Raw genomic sequence first — 23,093 nt, forward strand, 5'->3', positions numbered from 1 at the left:
AGCATGGTGTGACTAGTAACCTTATGTTGAAACGGATTCGATTTACATCGGATATGTGAAAATAACTGAAACGGAATACGTGCTCTTTGTGTTTCTCATTCAGGGAAAGGCATCTGTTATAGATGGTGTGAACCTGCAGTTGACAGAGGTAGAGAAGGAAAGGGATGTGCATTTTGAAACCATTGGAAAACTGAAACAGGTAAACTAACCCTTTTTGTAACTGGTAGAAACTACTATTAAAGTTATTTTTCCATCACGTTTTCAGAGGAAAGTACCGTTTGAAATGTTCTGTACGTGTACACACACAAACTCAGCAAATAAAGAAACGTCCCTTTTTCAGGACTCTGTCTTTCAAAGATAATTTGTAAAAATCCAAATAACTTCACAGATCTTCATTGTAAAGGGTTTAAACAATTCATGAACATGCACCTGTGGAACGGTCGTTAAGACACTAACAGCTTACCGACGGTAGGCAATTAAGGTCACAGTTATGAAAACTTAGGACACTAAAGAGGCCTTTCTACTGACTCTGAAAAACACCAAAAGAAAGATGCTCAGGGTCCCTGCTCATCTGCGTGAACGTGCCTTAGGCATGCTGCAAAGAGGCATGAGGACTGCAGATGTGGCCAGGGCAATAAATTGCAATGTCCGTACTGTGAGACCCTTAAGACAGAGCTACAGGAAGACATGATGGACTGCTGATCGTCCTCGCAGTGGCAGACCATGTGTAACAACACCTGCACAGGATCGGTACATCCGAACATCACACCTGCGGGACAGGTACAAGATGGCAGCAACTGCCCGAGTTACACCAGGAACGCACAATCCCTGCATCAGTGCTCAGACTGTCCGCAATAGGCTGAGAGAGGCTGGACTGAGGGCTTGTAGGCCTGTTGTAAGGCAGGTACTCACCAGACATCACCGGCAACAACGTCACCTACGTGCACAAACCCACCGTCGCTGGACCAGACAGGACTGTCAAAAAGTGCTCTTCACTGACGAGTCACGGTTCTGTCTCACCAGGGGTGATGGTCGGATTTGCGTTTATCGTCAAAGGAATGAGCATTACACCGAGGCCTGTACTCTGGAGCAGGATCAATTTGGAGGTGGAGGGTCCGTCATGGTTTGGGGCGATGCATCACAGCATCATTGGCCTAAGATTGACAACAATCGCAACGCTGTGCGTTACAGGGAAGACATCCTCCTCCCTTCCTGAAGGCTCATCCAGACATGACCCTCCAGCATGACAATGCCACCAGCCATACTGCTCGTTCTGTGCGTGATTTCCTGCATGACAGAAATGTCAGTGTTCTGCCATGGCCAGCGAGGAGCCCGGATCTCAATCCCATTGAGCACATCTGGGACCTGTTGGATCGGAGGGTGAGGGCTAGGGCCATTCCCCCCCAGAAATGTCTGGGAACTTGCAGGTGCCTTGGTGGAAGAGTGGGGTAACATCTCACAGCAAGAACGGGCAAATATGGTGCAGTCCATGAGGAGGAGATGCACTGCAGTACTTAATGCAGTCTGTTGTTGAATCTTGTTATGTTCATACAAATATTTACACATGTTAAGTTTCTTGAAAATAAACACAGTTGACAGTGAGAGGACTTTTCTTTTTTTGCTGAGTTTAGAAGCTGTATAATAAGGCTGTGGGGTCATGTAATGGTTCTCGTTAGAGCCTCCATTAAGTACTCTCCCTGTCTTTGTGGTGTACAGGAGATTAAAGACACGGTGGATGGCCAGAGGATCCTGGAGAAGAAAGGTAGTTCAGCAGTAAGTGGAACACTCTCTGTCCTCACTCTCTGAACGCTGTCTCCTCTCTCTCTGAACGCTGTCTCCTCTCTCTCTGAACGCTGTCTCCTCTCTCTCTGAACGCTGTCTCCTCTCTCTCTGAACGCTGTCTCCTCTCTCTCTGAACGCTGTCTCCTCTCTCTCTGAACGCTGTCTCCTCTCGCTATCGCTCTCTCCACGCTGCCTCTCAATTCAATTCAATTCAATTCACTTAATTGGCATGACGTAACAATGTACATATTGCCAAAGCTTATTTAGGATATTTACAATATAAAAATGAGAATCAAAATTGTCAACGGGACAACAGTCACAACAATAACCAAGGGTCAAAATAACCATACATTCAACAATAACAATAAGCATATAGTAGAGTACATGTGCAGGTTGATTGGTCTGTCAGACACTGTCCCTCATCTTATGGCAGGCAGCAAAGTAGTGCGCTGCCAACCCACAGCTCTCCGCGTCATCCCCCAACAGGACGGGTAGCCTATCCTCATCAGAGAGGTCTTTGAAACCTTGAATAAGGGTTTCAAATTTGGGGAAATTACACTAATTGTTTTATATTTGGGGCATTTTGTCAGGAAATGCATCTCCGTCTCAGGTTCTGCTGTTGTGCAGTGGTTGCACAGCCTTTCTTCTACAGGGAGCCAGGTTTTCCTGTGTTTACCCTTCTCAATGGCAAGGCTGTGCTCACTGAGCCTGTACTTTGTCAAGGTTTTTCCTAAGGTTTTGATCAGTAACCATGGTCAAATATTTAGCCACAGTGTACTGTCGATTTAGGGTAGATAGCACTGCATTTTGCTTTGTGTTTGTGCTTGTGTTTCCCAATAAGCAATATAGTTTTGTTTTGACTGTGTTGTAATTTGGTTTATACTGATTGATTGGATGTTCTGGTCCTGAGGCTTCAGTGTGTTAGTAGAACAGGTTTGTGAACTCAGTTCCAGGACCAGCTGGATGAGGGGACTGAGGCTTCAGTGTGTTAGTGGATCAGGTTTGTGAACTCAGTTCCAGGACCAGCTGGATGAGGGGACTGAGGCTTCAGTGTGTTAGTGGATCAGGTTTGTGAACTCAGCCCCAGGACTAGCTGGATGAGGAGACTCTTTTCTTTGCTCAGCTCTTGGCATTGCATGGCTTGGTAATGATGTGAGAGGGGATCACTGTATTTTAGATGTTTCTAAAACTGAATTGCTCTTTTTTGAGTTTTTATTATTAGTGGATATTGGCCTAATTCTGCCCTGCATGCATTGTTTGTAGTTTTCCTCTGGACATGTAGGAGAATCTTACAGAACTCTGTATGCAGGGTTTCAATGGGGTGTTTGTCCCATTTGGTGAAATCTTGTTTTGCAAGTGGACCCCACATCTCGCTGCCATAAAGTTCAATTGGTTCAATGACATATTCAATTAGTTTTAGCCAAATTTTAATCGGTATTTCAATTTGAATTAGCTTTTTAATGGTGTAGAATGCCCTGCATGCTTTCTCTCTCAGTTCATTTACTGCCTCATTAAGGTGTCCAGTTGAGCTTATTTTTAAACCTAAGTAATTGTAGTGTGTACAGTAATCTATATATTTTGTACCAATTGAGAACTTTGGTCTAATTACCTGAGATCCGGATCTTCTCTGGAAAATCATTGTGTCTTTTTGGGGTTTACTGCCAGGGCCCAGGTCTGGCAGTACTGCTCTAGCAGGTCCAGGCTCTGCTGTAGGCCATGTGCTGTGGGTGACAGCAGGCATAGGTCATCTGTGAAGAGTAGGCATTTAACTTCTGAATTGTGGAAACTAACACCAGGGGCTGAGGATTTTTCTAGAATAGTGGCCAATTCATTTATGTAAATATTGAAGAGTGCAGGGCTCAGATTGCAATCCTGATGAAGGCCCCGCCCCTGGTTAAAGAATTATGTTCTTTTTTTGCCAATTTCAATGCTGCACGTATTGCCAGTATACATTGATTTAATTATGTCATATGTTTTACCCCCTACACCACTTTCAATAACTTTGTAGAACAGTCCTGTATGCCAACTAGAATCAAATGCTTTTTGGTAGTCGATAAAGCAAGCCTATATTTTGGTATTATTTTGGTGGACATGTTTATCTATCAGGGTGTGTAGGGTGTAAATATGATCAGTTGTGTGATGTTTTGGTATATATCCAATTGGGCTTTTACTCAAGACATTGTGTTTATTAAGGAAGTTTAGAACTCTTACATTTATAATACTACAGAAAACCTTCCCCAGGTTACTGTTCACACAAATGCCTCTGTAATTGGCCTCGCTCTCCTCGCGATCTCGCTCTCTCCTCGCGATCTCGCTCTCTCCTCGCGATCTCTCGCTCTCCTCGCGATCTCTCGCTCTCCTCGCGATCTCTCGCTCTCCTCGCGATCTCTCGCTCTCCTCGCGATCTCTCGCTCTCCTCGCGATCTCTCGCTCTCCTCGCGATCTCTCGCTCTCCTCGCGATCTCTCTCTCTCTCTCTCTCTCTCTCTCTGCGATCCCTCTCTCTCTCTGCGATCTCTCTCTCTCTCTCTGCGATCTCTCTCTCTCTCTCTCTCTCTCTGCGATCTCTCTCTCTCTATCTCTCTCTCTCTCTCTCTCTGCGATCTCTCTCTCTGCGATCTCTCTCTCTGCGATCTCTCTCTCTCCGCACTCTCTCTCTCCTCTCTCTCTCTCTCCTCGCTGCCTTTCTCGCTCTCCTCGCGCTCTCCTCGCGATCTCGCGCTCTCCTCGCGATCTCGCGCTCTCCTCGCGATCTCTCGCTCTCCTCGCGATCTCTCGCAGAGCGCTCTCCTCGCGATCTCTCGCTCTCCTCGCGATCTCTCGCTCTCCTCGCTCTCCTCGCGATCTCTCGCCTCGCTGCCTTTCTCTCTCTCTCTCCTCGCTGCCTCTCTCCTCGCTGCCTTTCTCTCTCTCTCCTTGCGCTCGCGCTCTCGCTCTCCTCACGCTCTCTCGCTATCTCTGCGCTCTCTGCGATCTCTCTCGCTCTCTGCGATCTCTCTCGCTCTCTCTGCGATCTCTCTCGCTCTCTGCGATCTCTCTCTCGCTCTCTCTGCGATCTCTCTCGCTCTCTCTGCGATCTCTCTCGCTCTCTCTGCGATCTCTCTCGCTCTCTCTGCGAGCTCTCGCTGCCGATCTCTCTCTCTCCTCCTCGCTGCCTCTCTCTCTCTCCTCCTCGCTGCCTCTCTCTCTCCTCGCTGCCTCTCTCTCTCTCTCCTCGCTGCCTCTCTCTCTCTCTCCTCGCTGCCTCTCTCTCTCTCTCTCCTCGCTGCCTCTCTCTCTCTCTCCTCGCTGTCTCTCTCTCTCTCTCTCCTCGCTGTCTCTCTCTCTCTCTCTCCTCGCTGCCTCTCTCTCTCTCCTCGCTGTCTCTCTCTCCTCGCTACCTTTCTCTCTCCTCGCGCTCTCTCTCCTCGCTGCCTTTCTCTCGCTCTCCTCGCACTCTCTCGCTCTCCTCGCTCTCCTCGCGCTCTCTCGCTCTCCTCGCGCTCTCTCTGCGATCTCGCTCTCTCTGCGATCTCGCTCTCTCTGCGATCTCGCTCTCTCTGCGATCTCGCTCTCTCTGCGATCTCGCTCGCTCTCTCTGCGATCTCGCTCGCTCTCTCTGCGATCTCTCTCGCTCTCTCTGCGATCTCTCTCGCTCTCTCTGTGATCTCTCTCGCTCTCTCTGCGATCTCTCTCGCTCTCTCTGCGATCTCTCGCTCTCTCTGCGATCTCTCTCGCTCTCTCTGCGATCTCTCGCTCTCTCTGCGATCTCTCTCGCTCTCTCTGCGATCTCTCTCGCTCTCTCTGCGATCTCTCTCGCTCTCTCTGCGATCTCTCTCGCTCTCTCTGCGATCTCTCTCGCTCTCTCTGCGATCTCTCTCGCTCTCTCTGCGATCTCTCTCTGCGATCTCTCTCTCTCCTCGCTGCCGATCTCTCTCTCTCCTCGCTGCCGATCTCTCTCTCTCCTCGCTGTCTCTCTCTCTCTCCTCCTCGCTGTCTCTCTCTCTCCTCCTCGCTGCCTCTCTCTCTCTCCTCCTCGCTGCCTCTCTCTCTCCTCGCTGCCTCTCTCTCTCTCTCCTCGCTGCCTCTCTCTCTCCCCGCTGCCTCTCTCTCTCCCCGCTGCCTCTCTCTCTCCCCGCTGCCTCTCTCTCTCCCCGCTGCCTCTCTCTCTCCCCGCTGCCTCTCTCTCTCCCCGCTGCCTCTCTCTCTCCTCGCTGCCTCTCTCTCTCTCTCTCCTCGCTGTCTCTCTCTCTCTCTCTCCTCGCTGCCTCTCTCTCTCCTCGCTGCCTCTCTCTCTCCTCGCTGCCTCTCTCTCTCCTCGCTGCCTCTCTCTCTCCTCGCTGCCTTTCTCTCGCTCTCCTCGCTGCCTTTCTCTCGCTCTCCTCGCGCTCTCTCGCTCTCCTCGCGCTCTCTCTGCGATCTCGCTCTCTCTGCGATCTCTCTCGCTCTCTCTGCGATCTCTCTCGCTCTCTCTGCGATCTCTCTCGCTCTCTCTGCGATCTCTCTCGCTCTCTCTGCGATCTCTCTCGCTCTCTCTGCGATCTCTCTCGCTCTCTCTGCGATCTCTCTCTCGCTCTCTGCGATCTCTCTCTCGCTCTCTGCGATCTCTCTCTCGCTCTCTGCGATCTCTCTCTCGCTCTCTGCGATCTCGCTCTCTGCGATCTCTCTCTCGCTAACTGCGATCTCTCTCTCGCTCTCTGCGATCTCTCTCTCGCTCTCTGCGATCTCGCTTTCTCTCTCTGCGATCTCTCTCTCCACACTCTCTCTCTCCACACTCTCTCTCTCCGCACTCTCTCTCTCTCCTCTCTCTCTCTCTCTCTCCTCTCTCTCTCTCTCCTCGCTGCCTTTTTCTCTCTCTCCTCGCGCTTTCTCTCTCTCCTCGCGCTTTCTCGCTCTCCTCGCGCTTTCTCGCTCTCGCGCTCTCCTCGCGCTCTCCTCACGATCTCTCGCTCTCCTCGCGATCTCTCGCTATCTCTGCGCTCTCTCGCTATCTCCGCGCTCTCTCGCTATCTCCGCGCTCTCTCGCTATCTCTCGCTCTCTCTGCGATCTCTCGCTCTCTCTGCGATCTCTCTCGCTCTCTCTGCGATCTCTCTCGCTCTCTCTGCGCTCTCTCTGCGCTCTCTCTGCGCTCTCTCTGCGCTCTCTCTCGCTCTCTCTGCGCTCTCTCTCGCTCTCTCTGCGCTCTCTCTCGCTCTCTCTGCGATCTCTCTCGCTCTCTCTGCGATCTCTCTCGCTCTCTCTGCGATCTCTCTCGCTCTCTCTGCGATCTCTCTCGCTCTCTCTGCGATCTCTCTCGCTCTCTCTGCGATCTCTCTCTGCGATCTCTCTCGCTCTCTCTCTCTGCGATCTCTCTCGCTCTCTCTGCGATCTCTCTCGCTCTCTCTGCGATCTCTCTCGCTCTCTCTGCGATCTCTCTCGCTCTCTCTGCGATCTCTCTCGCTCTCTCTGCGATCTCTCTCGCTCTCTCTGCGATCTCTCTCTGCGCTCTCTCTCTCTCTCTCTGCGATCTCTCTCTGCGCTCTCTCTCTCTCTCTCTCTCTGCGATCTCTCTCTCTCTCTCTGCGATCTCTCTCTCTCTCTCTCTCTCTCTGCGATCTCTCTCTCTCTCTCTCTGTGATCTCTCTCTCTCTCTCTGCGCTCTCTCTCTCTCTCTCTGCTCTCTCTCTGCGCTCTCTCTCTCTCTCTGCGCTCTCGCTCTCTGCGCTCTCTCTCAATTCAATTCAATTCAAGGGCTTTATTGGCATGGGAAACATGTGTTAACATTGCCAAAGCAAGTGAGGTAGACAACATACAAAGTGAATATATAAAGTGAAAAACAACAAAAATTAACAGTAAACATTACACATAGAGGTTTCAAAACAGTAAAGACATTACAAATGTCATATTATATATATATATATATATATATATATATATATATATATATATATATATATATATATATATAGTGTTTTAACAATGTACAAATGGTTAAAGGACACAAGATAAAATAAATAAGCATAAATATGGGTTGTATTTACAATGGTGTGTGTTCGTCACTGGTTGCCCTTTTCTCGTGGCAACAGGTCACAAATCTTGCTGCTGTGATGGCACACTGTGGAATTTCACCTAGTAGATATGGGAGTTTTTCAAAATTTGGATTTGTTTTCGAATTCTTTGTGGATCTGTGTAATCTGAGGGAAATATGTCTCTCTAATATGGTCATACATTGGGCAGGAGGTTAGGAAGTGCAGCTCAGTTTCCACCTCATTTTGTGGGCAGTGAGCACATAGCCTGTCTTCTCTTGAGAGCCATGTCTGCCTACGGCGGCCTTTCTCAATAGCAAGGCTATGCTCACTGAGTCTGTACATAGTCAAAGCTTTCCTTAATTTTGGGTCAGTCACAGTGGTCAGGTATTCTGCCGCTGTGTACTCTCTGTTTAGGGCCAAATAGCATTCTAGTTTGCTCTGTTTTTTTGTTAATTCTTTCCATTGTGTCAAGTAATTATCTTTTTGTTTTCTCATGATTTGGTTGGGTCTAATTGTGCTGTTGTCCTGGGGCTCTGTAGGGTGTGTTTGTGTTTGTGAACAGAGCCCCAGGACCAGCTTGCTTAGGGGACTCTTCTCCAGGTTCATCTCTCTGTAGGTGATGGCTTTGTTATGGAAGGTTTGTGAATCGCTTCCTTTTCGGTGGTTATAGAATTTAACGGCTCTTTTCTGGATTTTGATAATTAGTTGGTATCGGCCTAATTCTGCTCTACATGCATTATTTGGTGTTCTACGTTGTACACGGAGGATATTTTTGCAGAATTCTGCGTGCAGAGTCTCAATTTGGTGTTTGTCCCATTTTGTGAAGTCTTGGTTGGTGAGCGGACCCCAGACCTCACAACCATAACGGGCAATGGGCTTTATGACTGATTCAAGTATTTTTAGCCAAATCCTATTTGGTATGTTGAAATTTCTTTTGATGGCATAGAATGCCCTTTTTGCCTTGTTTCTCAGATCGTTCACAGCTTTGTGGAAGTTACCTGTGGCGCTGATGTTTAGGCCAAGGTATCTATAGTTTTTTGTGTGCTCTAGGGCAACAGTGTCTAGATGGAATTTGTATTTGTGGTCCTGGTGACTGGACCTTTTTTGGAACACCATTATTTTGGTCTTACTGAGATTTACTGTCAGGGCCCAGGTCTGACAGAATCTGTGCATAAGATCTAGGTGCTGCTGTAGGCCCTCCTTGGTTGGTGACAGAAGCACCAGATCATCAGCAAACAGCAGACATTTGACTTCGGATTCTAGCAGGGGGAGGCCGGGTGCTGCAGACTTTTCTAGTGCCCGCGCCAATTCGTTGATATATATGTTGAAGAGGGTGGGGCTTAAGCTGCATCCCTGTCTAACCCCAAGACCCTGTGTGAAGAAATGTGAGTGTTTTTTGCCAATTTTAACCGCACACTTGTTGTTTGTGTACATGGATTTTATAATCTCGTATGTTTTACCCCCAACACCACTTTCCATCAGTTTGTATAGCAGACCCTCATGCCAGATTGAGTCGAAGGCTTTTTTGAAATCAACAAAGCATGAGAAGACTTTGCCTTTGTTTTGGTTTGTTTGGTTGTCAATTAGGGTGTGCAGGGTGAATACATGGTCTGTTGTACGGTAATTTGGTAAAAAGCCAATTTGACATTTGCTCTCTCTCTCTCTCTGCGCTCTCTCTCTCTCTCTGCGCTCTCTCTCTCTCTGCGCTCTCTCTCTCTCTGCGCTCTCTCTCTCTCTCTGCGCTCTCTCTCTCTGCGCTCTCTCTCTCTCTCTCTGCGCTCTCTCTCTCTCTGCGCTCTCTCTCTCTCTCTGCGCTCTCTCTCTCTCTCTGCGCTCTCTCTCTCTGCGCTCTCTCTCTCTCTCTGCGCTCTCTCTCTCTCTGCGCTCTCTCTCTCTCCGCGCTCTCTCTCCGCGCTCTCTCTCTGCGCTCTCTCTCTGCGCTCTCTCTCTCTCTCTCTGCGCTCTCTCTCTCTCTCTCTGCGCTCTCTCTCTCTCTGTGCTCTCTCTGTGCTCTCTCGCTCTCTGCGCTCTCTGCGCTCTCTCTCTCTGCGCTCTCTTGCTCTCTCTCTGCGCTCTCTCTCTCTGCGCTCTCTCTCTCTGCGCTCTCTCTCTCTCCGCGCTCTCTCTCTCTCTCCTTTCTGCCTCTCTCTCTCTCTCTATCTCTCCGCGCTCTCTCTCTCTCTCCTCACTGCCTCTCTCTCTCACTCTCTCTCACCACTAACTTCTGAGCAGGGAAACTGATGAGTCAGTCCCCTTCCATTTAGTACAGAGTGGAAATGTAAATTATAACTTGCAGGTGGCAGGTAGGCAGACAACTCATATAGCCGCACCCACTCTTCTCTTGAAAAATAGAATTGGGGCAGCCTTTTCAATATGTACGTTTAAAAATATATATATTTAAACTTACTAGGCAAGTCAGTTAAGAGCAAATTCCTATTTACAATGACGGCCTACCCCAGCCAAACCCTCCCCTAACCCGGACGACGCTGGGCAAATTGTGTGCCGCCCTATGGAACTCCCGATCACGGCCGGTTGTGATACAGCCCGGGACCAAACCTGGGCTGCGAAGCAGTGCCTTAGACCTCTGCACCACTCAGGATCCCTTTGTAACCACTTATCAGATGCCTGCCTGCCTTGATAAGTATTTGTTCTGCAGATAATTGCAAGCTTGCCTTAGGCGTAGGGGTCGTAAGGTGTAGGGGTCGTAAGGCCTTTCTGTAGCTCCTTTTTCCATCCACAATCTAAATAGTTTTCAGGGTAGGATGGCTCATCTTATTTGATTGTTTTCTTGGTCTTAATTAGATGCTTGTCTAAGATGACTTTTGCCTCTGCCTGAGTCGTATGCTGTTGTCTATGCATAGAGAAAATGAAAACATGCTGCAGTGTTTTTCAAATGAAGTAGTGTACTCTCCTCTCATGGGCTTTGTAATGTTGTTTGTAGCTGAAAGACTTGAAGAGGCAGCTGCAGCTGGAGAGGAAGAGAGCTGATAAACTCCAGGAGCGGCTACAGGAGATCCTCACCAACACTAAAACCAGGACAGGTGAGAAGAGAACTTGCTTGACCTACACACATGTTATGTCATCAGGCAAAAGTTTATATACACCACTTTATAAATGCCATCAGAAAGTATTCAAACCCCTCGACTTTCTCCACATGTTGTTGTGTTACAGCCTGAATACAACACACCATTATTTTTGGGGTCACTGACCTACACACAATACCCCATGATGTCAAAATGGAATTATGTTCTTTGACATTTTTACAAATTGAAATAAAAAAAATGAAAAGCTAAAATTTATTGCGTCAATAAGTATTCAACCCCTTTGTTATGGCCAGACTAAATCATTTTAGGGGTAACAATGTGCTTAACAAGTCACTTAAGTTGCATAGTGTTTAAACTTCTTGCGACTATCAAACCCGGATCCGGGAGTGTAATCATCGCCTCAAACTAATTAGCATAACGCCTCAGACATAAATCTTCCTAGAAAATGTTCCTATTCATGAAAATCACAAATGAAATATATTGAGACACAGCTTAGCCTTTTGTTAATCACACTGTCATCTCAGATTTTCAAAATATGCTTTACAGCCAACGCTAGACAAGCATTTGTGTAAGTTTATCGTGGCATAGTGCTATGCTAGGCTCTGCTGGCAGCAGGCAACATTTTCACAAAAATAAGAAAAGCAATCAAATTAAATAATTTGCCTTTGAAGAACTTCGGATGTTTTCACTCAGGAGACTCCCAGTTAGATAGCAAATGTTCCTTTTTTCAAAAAATATTATTTTTGAGGCGAAATAGCTCCCGTTTGTTCGTCACGTTTGGCTGAGAAATCGACCGGAAAATGCGGTCACTACAACGCCAAACTTTTTTTCCAAATTAGCTCCATAATATCGACAGAAACATGGCAAACGTTGTTTAGAATCAATCCTCAAGGTGTTTTTCACCGTCGGGACAATTGGTTTCTCATAAGAAGCGATTGGAAAAATGACTACTTGTATACTTTACGCAAGATTTTCTGCGGGAGCCATCATGTGACCACTTGCTAACTGTGGTCCCTTACGGCTATTCTTCAACATAAATGCGTAAAAAGACGTGACAATGCTGTAGACACCCTGGGGAATACGTAGCAAACGGAAGCTCATTCGTAGCTCATTCACAGCCATATAAGGAGTCATGAGGCGGTTTCAAAAAATGCGGCACTTCCTGATTGGATTTTTATCTTGGTTTCGCCTGTAATATCAGTTCTGTTGCACTCGCAGACAATATCTTTGCAGTTTTGGAAACGCCAGAGTGTTTTCTATCCAAAGCTGTCAATTATATGCATAGTCGAGCATCTTTTCGTGACAAAATATCTTGTTTAAAACGGGAACGTTTTTTATCCAAAAAACCTAGTTAGAAGTTAACATGATTTGTGAATGACTCCCTCCTCTGGTCCCTCAGTCGAGCAGTGAATTTCAAACACAAATTCAACCACAAAGACCAGAGTGGTTTTCCAATGCCTTGCAAAAAGGGCACCAATTGCTAGATGGGTAAAAACAAAAAAAACAGACATTGAATATCCCTTTGAGCATGGTGAAGTTATTAATTACACTTTGGATGGTGTATCATCCAAAGTCACTACACCCAGTCACTAAAAAGATACAGGCGTCCTTCAGTTGCCGGAGAGGAAGGAAACTGCTTAGGGATTTCACAATGAGGCCGATGGTGACTTTAAAACAGTTAGAGTTTAATGGCTGTGATAGGAGAAAACTGAGGATGGATCAACAACATTGTAGCTACTCCACAATGCTAAACTAAATGACAGAGTGAAAAGAAGGAAGCCTGTACATCCTGCACTAAAGTAATACTCCAAAACATGTGGCAAAACAATGAACAATTTGTCCTGAATACAAAGTGTTATGTTTGTGGCAAATGCATTTCAACACATCACTGAGTGCCACTCTCCATATTTTAAAGCATAGTGGTGGCTGCGTCATGTTATGGGTATGCTTGTAATCGTTCTTAAAAGTCTACGCTGTAGTGGGGGTTCTAAGCTGATATATGGATGGAAGATGGTCGTACCATGGATCATTTAGCTATTGGGTTTAGAATTTTAGGAGCCCTTTAGCTATAAAAAATATTTAAAAAATGATTTGATAAAATATTACATTTGGCCTTTACTTCTATACCTCATAGAAACCCATTCATAAATGGCAACAAAAATAAAGTGAAAAAGTAAATCACAAGTCCTATATCTAGGAGATAATAGAAAACTCAGGCATTGTGTGTGAGTGTGTGATATATATATATATATATACACACACACACACACACACAGTTGAAGTCGGAAGTTTACATTACACTTAGGTTGGAGTCATTAACTAGTTTTTCAACCACTCCACAAATTTCTTGTTAGGTCAGTTAGGACATCTACGTTGTACATGACACAAGTAATCTTTCCAACAATAGTCTACAGTCAGATTATTACATTTATAATGCACTGTATCACAATTCCAGTGGGTCATAAGTTAACATACACTAAGTTGACTGTGCCTTTAAACAGCTTGGAGAATTCCAGAAAATGATGTCATGGCTTTAGAAGCTTCTGATAGGCTAATTTGCATCATTTGAGTCAATTGGAGGTGTACCTGTGGATGTAGTTCAAGGCCTACCTTCAAACTCAGTGCCTCTTTGCTTGACATCATGGGAAAATGAAAAGAAATCAGCCAAGACCTCAGAAAGAAATTGTAGACCTCCACAAGTCTGGTTCATCCTTGGGTGCAATTTCCAAACGCCTGAAGATACCACGTCCATCTGTACAAACAATAGTATGCAAGTATTAACACCATTGGACCATGCAGCCATCATATCGCTCAGGACAGAGACGCGTTCTCTCTCCTAGAGATGAACGTACTTTGGTGCGAAAAGTGCAAATCAAACCCAGAACAACAGCAAAGGACTTTGTGAAGATGCTGGAGTAAACCAGTACCAAAGTATCTATATCCACAGTAAAACTAGTCCTCTATCGACATAACCTGAAAGGACAATCAGCAAGGAAGAAGCCATGGCTCCAAAACTGCCATAAAAAAGCCATAATGATGATCGTTATATTTTGGAGGAAAAAGGGGGATGCTTGCAAGCCGAAGAACACCATCCCAACCGTGAAGCACGGGGGTGGCAGCGTCATGTTGTGGAGGGACTGGTGCACTTCACAAAATAGATGGTATCATGCGGAAGGAAACTTATGTGGATACATATAGACGCAACATCTCAAGACATCAGTCAGGAAGTTAAAGCTTGGTCGCAAATGGGTCTTCCAAATGGACAATGACCCCAAGCATACTTCCAAAGTTATGGCAAAATGGCTTAAGGACAACAAAGTCAAGGTATTGGAGTGGCCATCACAAAGCCCTGAGCTCAAACCTATAGAAAATTTGTGGGCATAACTTGTGCGCACAAGGAGGCCTACATACCTGACTCAGTTACACGAGCTCTGTCAGGAGGAATGGGCCAAAATTCACCAAACCTATTGTAGGAATCTTGTGGAAGGCTACCTGAAACGTTTGTCCCAAAGTAAACTATTTAAAGGCAATGCTACCAAATACTAATTGAGTGTATGTAAACTTCTGACCGACTGAGAATGTGAAATAAATCATCATCTCTACTATTATCTGACATTTCACATTCTTAAAATAAAGTGGTGATCCTAACTGACTTAGGACAGGGAATTTTTACTAGGATTAAATGTCAGGAATTGTATAAACTGAGTTTAAATGTATTTGGCTAAGGTGTATGTTAACTTCTGACTTCAACTGAAAGATATATATATATATATATATATATATATATATATATATATATATATATATATATATATATATATATACTGAAAGAGATATATATATATATATATACTGCTCAAAAAATAAAGGGAACACTAAAATAACACATCCTAGATCTGAATGAATAAAATATTCTTATTAAATACTTTTTTCTTTACATAGTTGAATGTGCTGACAACAAAATCACACATATTATCAATGGAAATCAAATGTATCAACCCATGGAGGTCTGGATTTGGAGTCACACTCAAAATTAAAGTGGAAAACCACACTACAGGCTGATCCAACTTTGATGTAATGTCCTTAAAACAAGTCAAAATGAGGCTCAGTAGTGTGTGTGGCCTCCACGTGCCTGTATGACCTCCCTACAACGCCTGGGCATGCTCCTGATGAGGTGGCGGATGGTCTCCTGAGGGATCTCCTCCCAGACCTGGACTAAAGCATCCGCCAACTCCTGGACAGTCTGTGGTGCAACGTGGCGTTGCTGGATGGAGCGAGACATGATGTCCCAGATGTGCTCAATTGGATTCAGGTCTGGGGAACGGGCGGGCCAGTCCATAGCATCAATGCCTTCCTCTTGCAGGAACTGCTGACACACTCCAGCCACATGAGGTCTAGCATTGTCTTGCATTAGGAGGAACCCTGGGCCAACCGCACCAGCATATGGTCTCACAAGGGGTCTGAGGATCTCATCTCGGTACCTAATGGCAGTCAGGTTACCTCTGGCGAGCACATGGAGGGCCGTGCGGCCCCCCAAAGTAATGCCACCCCGCACCATGACTGACCCACCGCCAAACCGGTCATGCTGAAGAATGTTGCAGGCAGCAGAACGTTCTCCACGGCGTCTCCAGACTCTGTCACGTCTGTCACATGTGCTCAGTGTGAACCTGCTTTCACCTGTGAAGAGCACAGGGCGCCAGTGGCGAATTTGCCAATCTTGGTGTTCTCTGGCAAATGCCAAACGTCCTGCACGGTGTTGGGCTGTAAGCACAACCCCCACCTGTGGACGTCGGGCCCTCATACCACCCTCATGGAGTCTGTTTCTGACCATTTGAGCAGACACATGCACATTTGTGGCCTGCTGGAGGTCATTTTGCAGGGCTCTGGCAGTGCTCCTCCTGCTCCCCCTTGCACAAAGGCGGAGGTAGCGGTCCTGCTGCTGGGTTGTTGCCCTCCTACGGTCTCCTCCAGGTCTCCTGATGTACTGGCCTGTCTCCTTGTAGCGCCTCCATGCTCTGGACACTACGCTGACAGACACAGCAAACCTTCTTGCCACAGCTCGTATTGATGTGCCATCCTGGATGAGCTGCACTACCTGAGCCACTTGTGTAGTTTGTAGACTCCGTCTCATGCTACCACTAGAGTGAAAGCACCGCCAGCATTCAAAAGTGACCAAAACATCAGCCAGGAAGCATAGGAACTGAGAAGTGGTCTGTGGTCACCACCTGCAGAACCACTCCTTTATTGGGGGTATCTTGCTAATTGCCTATAATTTCCACCTGTTGTCTATTCCATTTGCACAAGAGCATGTGAAATGTATTGTCAATCAGTGTTGCTTCCTAAGTGGACAGTTTGATTTCACAGAAGTGTGATTGACTTGGAGTTACATTGTGTTGTTTAAGTGTTCCCTTTATTTTTTTGATTAGTATGTATGTATGTATGTATAACACACACACACACACACACACACACACACACACACACACACACACACACTACCAGTCAACTTTGGACACACCTACTCATTCAAGGGTTTTCCTTTATTTGTACTATGTTCTACATTGTAGAATAATAGTGAAGACATCAAAACAAAATCGAAATATATTTTATATTTGAGGTTCTTCAAAGTAGCCACCCTTTGCCTTGAGGACTGCACTCTCTTCGCATTCTCTCAACCAGCTTCACCTGAAATACTTTTCCAACAGCTTTGAAGGAGTTTCCACATATGCTGAGCACTTGTTGGCTGCGGTCCAACTCATCCCAAATCATCTCAATTGTGTTGAAGTCTGGTGATTGTGGAGGACAGGTCATCTGATGCAGCACTCCATCACTCTCCTTCTTGGTCAAATAGCACTTACGCAGCCTGGAGGTGTGTTGGGTCATTGTCCTGTTGAAAAACATATGATAGTCCCACTAAGCGATAACGAGATGGGATGGCGTGTCAATGCAGAATGCTGTGGTAGCCATGCTGGTTAAGTCTGCCTTGAATTCTAAATAAATTACAGTGTCACCAGCAAAGCACCATCACACCTCCTCCTCCATGCTTCACGGTGGGAACCACACATGCGGAGATCATCCGTTCACCTACTCTGCGTCTCACAAAGACACAACGGTTGGAACCAAAAATCTCAAACTTGGACTCTTCAGACCAAAGAACAGATTTCCACTGATTCACACTGTGTCTTCTGAACAGTTGATGTTGAGGTGTCTGTTACTTGAACTCTGTGAAGCATTTCTGAGGCTGGTAACTCTAATGAACCTATCCTCTGCAGCAGAGGTAACTCTGGGTCTTCCTTTCCTGTGGCGGTCCTCATGAGAGCCAGTTTCATCATAGCGCTTGATGGTTTTTGCAACTTCACTTGAAGAAACTGGAACATTTCTTGACATTTTCCGAATTGACTGACCTTCACGTCTTAAAGTAATGATGGACTGTAATTTCTCTTTGCTTATTTGAGCTGTCCTTGCCATAATATGGACTTGGTATTTTACCAAATAAGGCTATTTTCTGTATACCCAACCCTACCTTGTCACAACACAACTGATTGGCTCAAATGCATTAAGAAGGAAAGAAAAGGCAGGCCTGTTAATTGAAATGCATTCCAGGTGACTACCTCATGAAGCTGGTTGAGAGAGTGCCAAGAGTGTGCAAAGCTGTCATCAAGGCAAAGGGTGGCTACTTTGAAGAATCTAACAAATTAAAATACATTTAATATTTTAACACTTTTTTGGTTACTACATGATTCCATATCTGTTATTTCATAGTTATGTCTTCGCTATTATTCTACAATGTTGAAAATAGTACAAATAAAAACCTGTGATGAGTAGGTGTGACCAAACTTTTGACTGGTACTGTATATAACAAATGTTTACATATATTTATCTCTCAGATTTAGGACAGACACTTCAGAATAAACTTCTGGTTTTATATAGTGAATCTGTTATTCAGTGCCCCTGGCTTAGATGGGCTTTAGAGTCTTATTGGTTATAGAGTTTCCCAGAAATGTTGCTGCTACAATGTACTGACTCAGGCTTGTGAATAGTTATGTAAATACAATTTCTGTTTTCAATAAATGTGAAATTTGAAACATTTCTAAAAACACATTTTCACGTTGTCATTATGGGATGTTGTGCGTAAATGGATTACATAAAATATACAGCTAATCCATTTTGAATTCTGGCTGTAACACAAGAATGTATATTAAGTCAAGGGGTGGGAATAGTTTCTGAAGGCTCTTCAGCTACATGTTCTATGTGAAATATGCGTTGGTGTTGGGGGGGGGTTGACTGGGTTTGAAGGACATCCTTTCATGCCCTGAACTATGATGCAGCGTATGTTACATCATCACAGACATGAAACATTTAGCGCCGGGAAGTGAGTCTGCAGAGATGACAACCTCGATGTCCGCAGTATGGTTTGCTACAGGCAGGGAAAAATGAGGCGAAGAGGTGCATTGTTCACCAATATCATACAGCATCTATAACTGAGAGTGTGAATTGTTCGAGACATTGAAGAAGTAAAATATGTTTAGAAATGGTAATTGCTTGGAACCAACGGTGTTATTGTCCCTTAGCTTCTAGAGACACTTGTGTTTCTAAATATGTGGGTGAGCAGCTGATTGCTGAACGTGATATTGATATGTAGAGCTAGTGAGGATTAAATATTTACTTGCCAACTGGCAAGTGGTTTATGCCACACCTCTCCATTAACATGATGTCACCGTCTGAACGTTCCTGTTGTTTTTACAAAGAAAGTGAACACGTGGCACCCAAAGATAAGAAACAGAAAAACAACCACTGCAGTACCTGTGTTTTTCTCAGTAAAGTGTGGTATATTAAAAACATTTACTCCTGTGGGGGACAGCCCCTTCACCCCCCACCTCACCCCAAACACACGGTTAATGAGATTAAGATATCGTAATATTTTATGTTGCGCCCCCTCTTAAAATGTGCCACAGAGCAATGCGTACTCTTACTTCCTCTCCGTAGGTTGTTGGTGATGCCAGGGCCTCTTTTGGGCCATGTATAATTTACCAGCTGGTCTTAAATGTTTAATGGTTTCTCTACAGAATGTTGAGAATCAGACATTTTAAAGTAGCGGGAGTTATCTCTGTCCAGAAGGGTACTGTACCCAACACCAGTCCAGAAGGGTCCTAAGTTAGTAGATACCTACATACAGTTGAAGTCCGAAGTTTACATCTACCTTAGACAAATATATTTAAACTCAGTTTTTCACAATTCCTGACATTTAATCCTATTAAAGATTCATTGTCTTAGGTCTTAGGATCACCACTTTATTTTAAGAATGTGAAATGTCAGAATAGTAGTAGAGATTTATTTAAGCTTTTATTTCTTTCATCACATTCCCACTGGGTCAGAAGTTTACATACATTCAATTAGTATTTGGTAGCATTGCCTTTAAATTGTTTATCTTGGGTCAAACTTTTCACATAGCCTTCCACAAGCTTCCCACAATAAATTGGGTGAATTTTGGCCCATTCCTCCTGAAAGCTGGTGTAACTGAGTCAGGTTTGTAGGCCTCCTTGCTCACACACCCTTTTCAGTTCTACCCACAAATGTTCTATAGGATTGAGGTCAGGGCGTTGTGATGGCCACTTCAATACCTTGACTTTGTTGTCCTTAAGCCATTTTGCCACAACTTTGGAAGTCTGCTTGGGGTCATTGTCTATTTGGAAGACCCCTTTGCGACCAAGCTTTACCTTCCTAACTGACGTCATGAGATGTTGCTTCATTATATCCACATAATTTTTCTTCCTCCGCCATATATTTTGTGAAGTGCACCAGTCCCTCCTTCAGTAAAGCACCCCCACAACATGATGATGCCACCCCCGTGCTTCATTGGTTGGGATGGTGTTCTTCGGCTTGCAAGCCTCCCCCTTTTTCCTCCAAACATAACGATGGTCATTATGGCCAAACAGTTATATTTTTGTTTCATCAGACCAGAGGACATTTCTCCAAAAAGTACTATCTTTGTCCCAATGTGCAGTTGCAAACCATAGTCTGGCTTTTTATGGCGGTTTTGGAGCAGTGGCTTCTTCCTTGCTGAGCAGCCTTTCAGGTTATGTCGATAGAGAACTTGTTTTACTGTGGATATAGATACTTTTGCACCTGTTTCTTCCAGCATCTTCACAAGGTCCTTTGGTGTTGTTCTGGGATTGATTTGCACTTCTCGCACCAAAGTACGTTCATCTCCAGGACACAGAACATGTCTCCTTCCTGAGCGGTATGACGGCTGCGTGGTCCCATGGTGTTTATACTTGTGTACTATTGTTTGTTCATATGAACGTGGCACCTTCAGGCGTTTGGAAATTGCTCCCAAGTATGAACCAGACTTGTGGAGGTCTACAATTATTTTTGAGGTCTTGGCTGATTTCTTTAGATTTTTCCCATGATGTCAAGCAAAGTTTGAAGGTAGGCCTTGAAATACATCCACAGGTATGCCTCCAATTGACTCAAATTATGTCAGTTAGCCTATCAGAAGCTTCTAAAGCCATGACATAATTTTCTGGAATTTTCCAAGCTGTTTAAAGGCACAGTCAACTTAGTCTATGTCAACTTCTGACCCACTGGAATTGTGATACAGTGAATAATAAGTTAAATAATCTGTCTGTAAACAATTGTTGGAAAAATTACTTGTCATGCACAAAGTCATGTCCTAATCAACTTTCCAAAACTATAGTTTATTAACAAGAAATGTGTGGAGTGGTTGAAAAACGAGTTTTAATGACTCCAGCCTAAGTGTATGTAAACTTCCCACTTCAACTGTATATACGCCTGCCAAGAAGTTCTTCCCACAGCAGCCATTAGTTTTCTATGGGAAATCCATAAGTGCCTACGGACTGAGGCTTCCCTCTATGCACAATGTCCTGGGTCCTAACTTAATTACTGTGTTTGTTTCCTTATCCAAGCCACATAATGGATGTTGGTAGACAATGTTCTGTAGTTACAGTTGGGATTACAGTAATGCAGCTTATGAAAACCAGCCATACGTAAGCGGGTTGAAATGGTTGGCAGGGTGCCCTTGCTTTGTCCTGAAAGGGAATATTAACCACGTGAAAAGGTGTTTGGTGACTACTTTTTTCACCACTTAGAAATAATTACTTCAGCTGTAATTCCTCAGTAAGACTCCCCCATCGAGAGAGTGTTTGTGTGTGTTTCCAGGCCTGGAAGAGCTGGTGTTGTCAGAGATCAGCTCTCCTAGTCCTAAGCAGCAGAGGGGAGATAGCAGCAGTGTCTCGTCCTTCAGCTACGGGGAGATCATGAAGGAGGGAGCCACATCACAGAACATCAACAAGGTACTGTAGACTACATCAGTCAGCACAGAGCACCAACAAGGTACTGTAGACTACACCAGTCAGCACAGAGCATCAACAAGGTACTGTAGACTACATCATTTATCAGAGCACCAACAAGGTACTGTACACTACATCAGTCAGCACAGAGCACCAACAAGGTACTGTAGACTACACCAGTCAGCACAGAGCATCAACAAGGTACTGTAGACTACGTCAGTCAGCACAGAGCATCAACAAGGTACTGTAGACTACATCAGTCAGCACAGAGCATGAACAAGGTACTGTACACTACACCAGTCAGCACAGAGCATCAACAAGGTACTGTAGACTACATCAGTCAGCACAGAGCATGAACAAGGCACTGTACACTACATCAGTCAGCACAGAGCATCAACAAGGCACTGTACACTACATCAGTCATCAAAGCACCAACAAAGTACACTACACTAGTCAGCTAGAGACAGGAAACCAAGTCTGCACACGAGTCCACAGAACTGGCCAAGGCACATACAATGTAGTTTGTGAAAGCAATGGTACGCAGAGTATTGACGAGATCGATGTTTGACAGTAAAGAGTACAAATGAGGTGGGAATGAGTTATGAAACTGCATAATCCACCCATTGAATAATGAGAAATGTTTTGATGTATGGAACCACAAAGAGAACCAATGATGTTGTCTGGCAGCAACACAGTACCTCTTACATTGCGTTGGTAACTGCAAAGAGTACAAACAGTACACACTGAGGCAGAGATGAGAGGCTGAACTTTCAGCAACCACAGTCATGACAGGCAGCTCAACAGGGAGCTCACATGCATTTCATGTTTATGTGCTCCTCTGCTATGAATAGCTTTATAAAAAATGTGGATACTATAATTAGAATCCTTTGAATAAATACATGTTCTGTAATGTTTCTCTGCCAGGGATGTGGATTGTTAAGGAAAGGGAAAGACAGAGAAAAAAATCTCTAAACCATACAATTTAGAATCCTCCAATTGTTTCCACTGAACAGATCAAATAGGTATTCCAGTTCTGTGTGTATAATACAGAGATAAGCTTGTTCCATTAGACTTGTCAAGCTCCCTGTCACTGATAAAGAGAGAAGTATAATAAACGGATTGCACAAAATAGGTTCTCGCTCCGTCTGACTCTGTCTCTAAGTTCATGTAGGGAAGGTGTAACAGTGCTGTCTGGTCCTGTGTGTCCGCAGTCCGCCAGTGGCAGCCCCCAGTCCCAGCGGCCTGCTGACCTGTCTGATGATGAGGTTGGGGAGCTGTTCCAGAGGCTGGCTGGGGTGCAGCAGGAGAAGTGGATGTTGGAGGAGAAGGTATAATCTCTATGCTATTCATACTTAGTTATAATATAATACTAGTGTATACATAAGCAGCAAGGGCTCGAGGAGGTGTGGACACAGCACTTAGCTGTGGTATATTGGCCAAATATCACAATATATATCACAAAGTGCTTTATTGCTATTATAAAATGGTTACTAATGTAGTTGGAGCAGTAAAAATACATGTTTTATCATACCCATTGTATACGGTCTGATATAACATGGCTGTCAGCCATTCTGCATTCAGGGCTCGATCCACCCAGGTTACAATATACTACTCTACTATAAACCGTATAAGATACCATACTATATATACTCACTACATGGCCAAAATGATGTGGACACCCCTTTTTTGGCTAATTCAGCGACACGCGACGGGTATAGAATCTTAATGCTACATCATACAATGACATTCTAGACGATTCTGTGCTTCCAACTTTTTGGCAACAGTTTGGGGAAGGCTCTTTCCTGTTTCAGCTTTAAAAAGCCCCCGTGCACAAAGCGATGGTTTGTCGAGATTGGTGTGTAAGAATTTGACTGGCCTGCACTAAGCCCTGACCTCAACCCCATCCAACATCTTTGGGATGAATTGGAGCGCCAACTGCGAGCCAGGCCTAATTGCGCTACATCAGTGCC

At 45.0% G+C, this 23,093-nt stretch overlaps 1 protein-coding gene across 22 annotated transcripts in view; it reads left to right on the plus strand.

The window, feature by feature from the left end:
* Positions 1 to 23,093, plus strand: part of LOC110492587 (GRIP1-associated protein 1) — a 92,197-nt gene that overhangs the window by 28,287 nt on the left and 40,817 nt on the right. For all 22 annotated transcript variants that reach the window (XM_090203798.1, XM_090203799.1, XM_036947595.2 and 19 more), the window contains 5 exons: positions 104 to 199; positions 1,717 to 1,773; positions 10,711 to 10,810; positions 20,993 to 21,126; positions 22,335 to 22,451. In XM_090203798.1, the coding sequence (XP_090059924.1) occupies positions 104 to 199; positions 1,717 to 1,773; positions 10,711 to 10,810; positions 20,993 to 21,126; positions 22,335 to 22,451 (504 nt within the window). The remainder of the gene's footprint in view (positions 1 to 103; positions 200 to 1,716; positions 1,774 to 10,710; positions 10,811 to 20,992; positions 21,127 to 22,334; positions 22,452 to 23,093) is intronic.

Source organism: Oncorhynchus mykiss, chromosome 16, assembly GCF_057628025.1.
Source record: "Oncorhynchus mykiss isolate SJ-2025 chromosome 16, ASM5762802v1, whole genome shotgun sequence".
NCBI classification, from domain to species: Eukaryota; Metazoa; Chordata; class Actinopteri; order Salmoniformes; family Salmonidae; genus Oncorhynchus; species Oncorhynchus mykiss.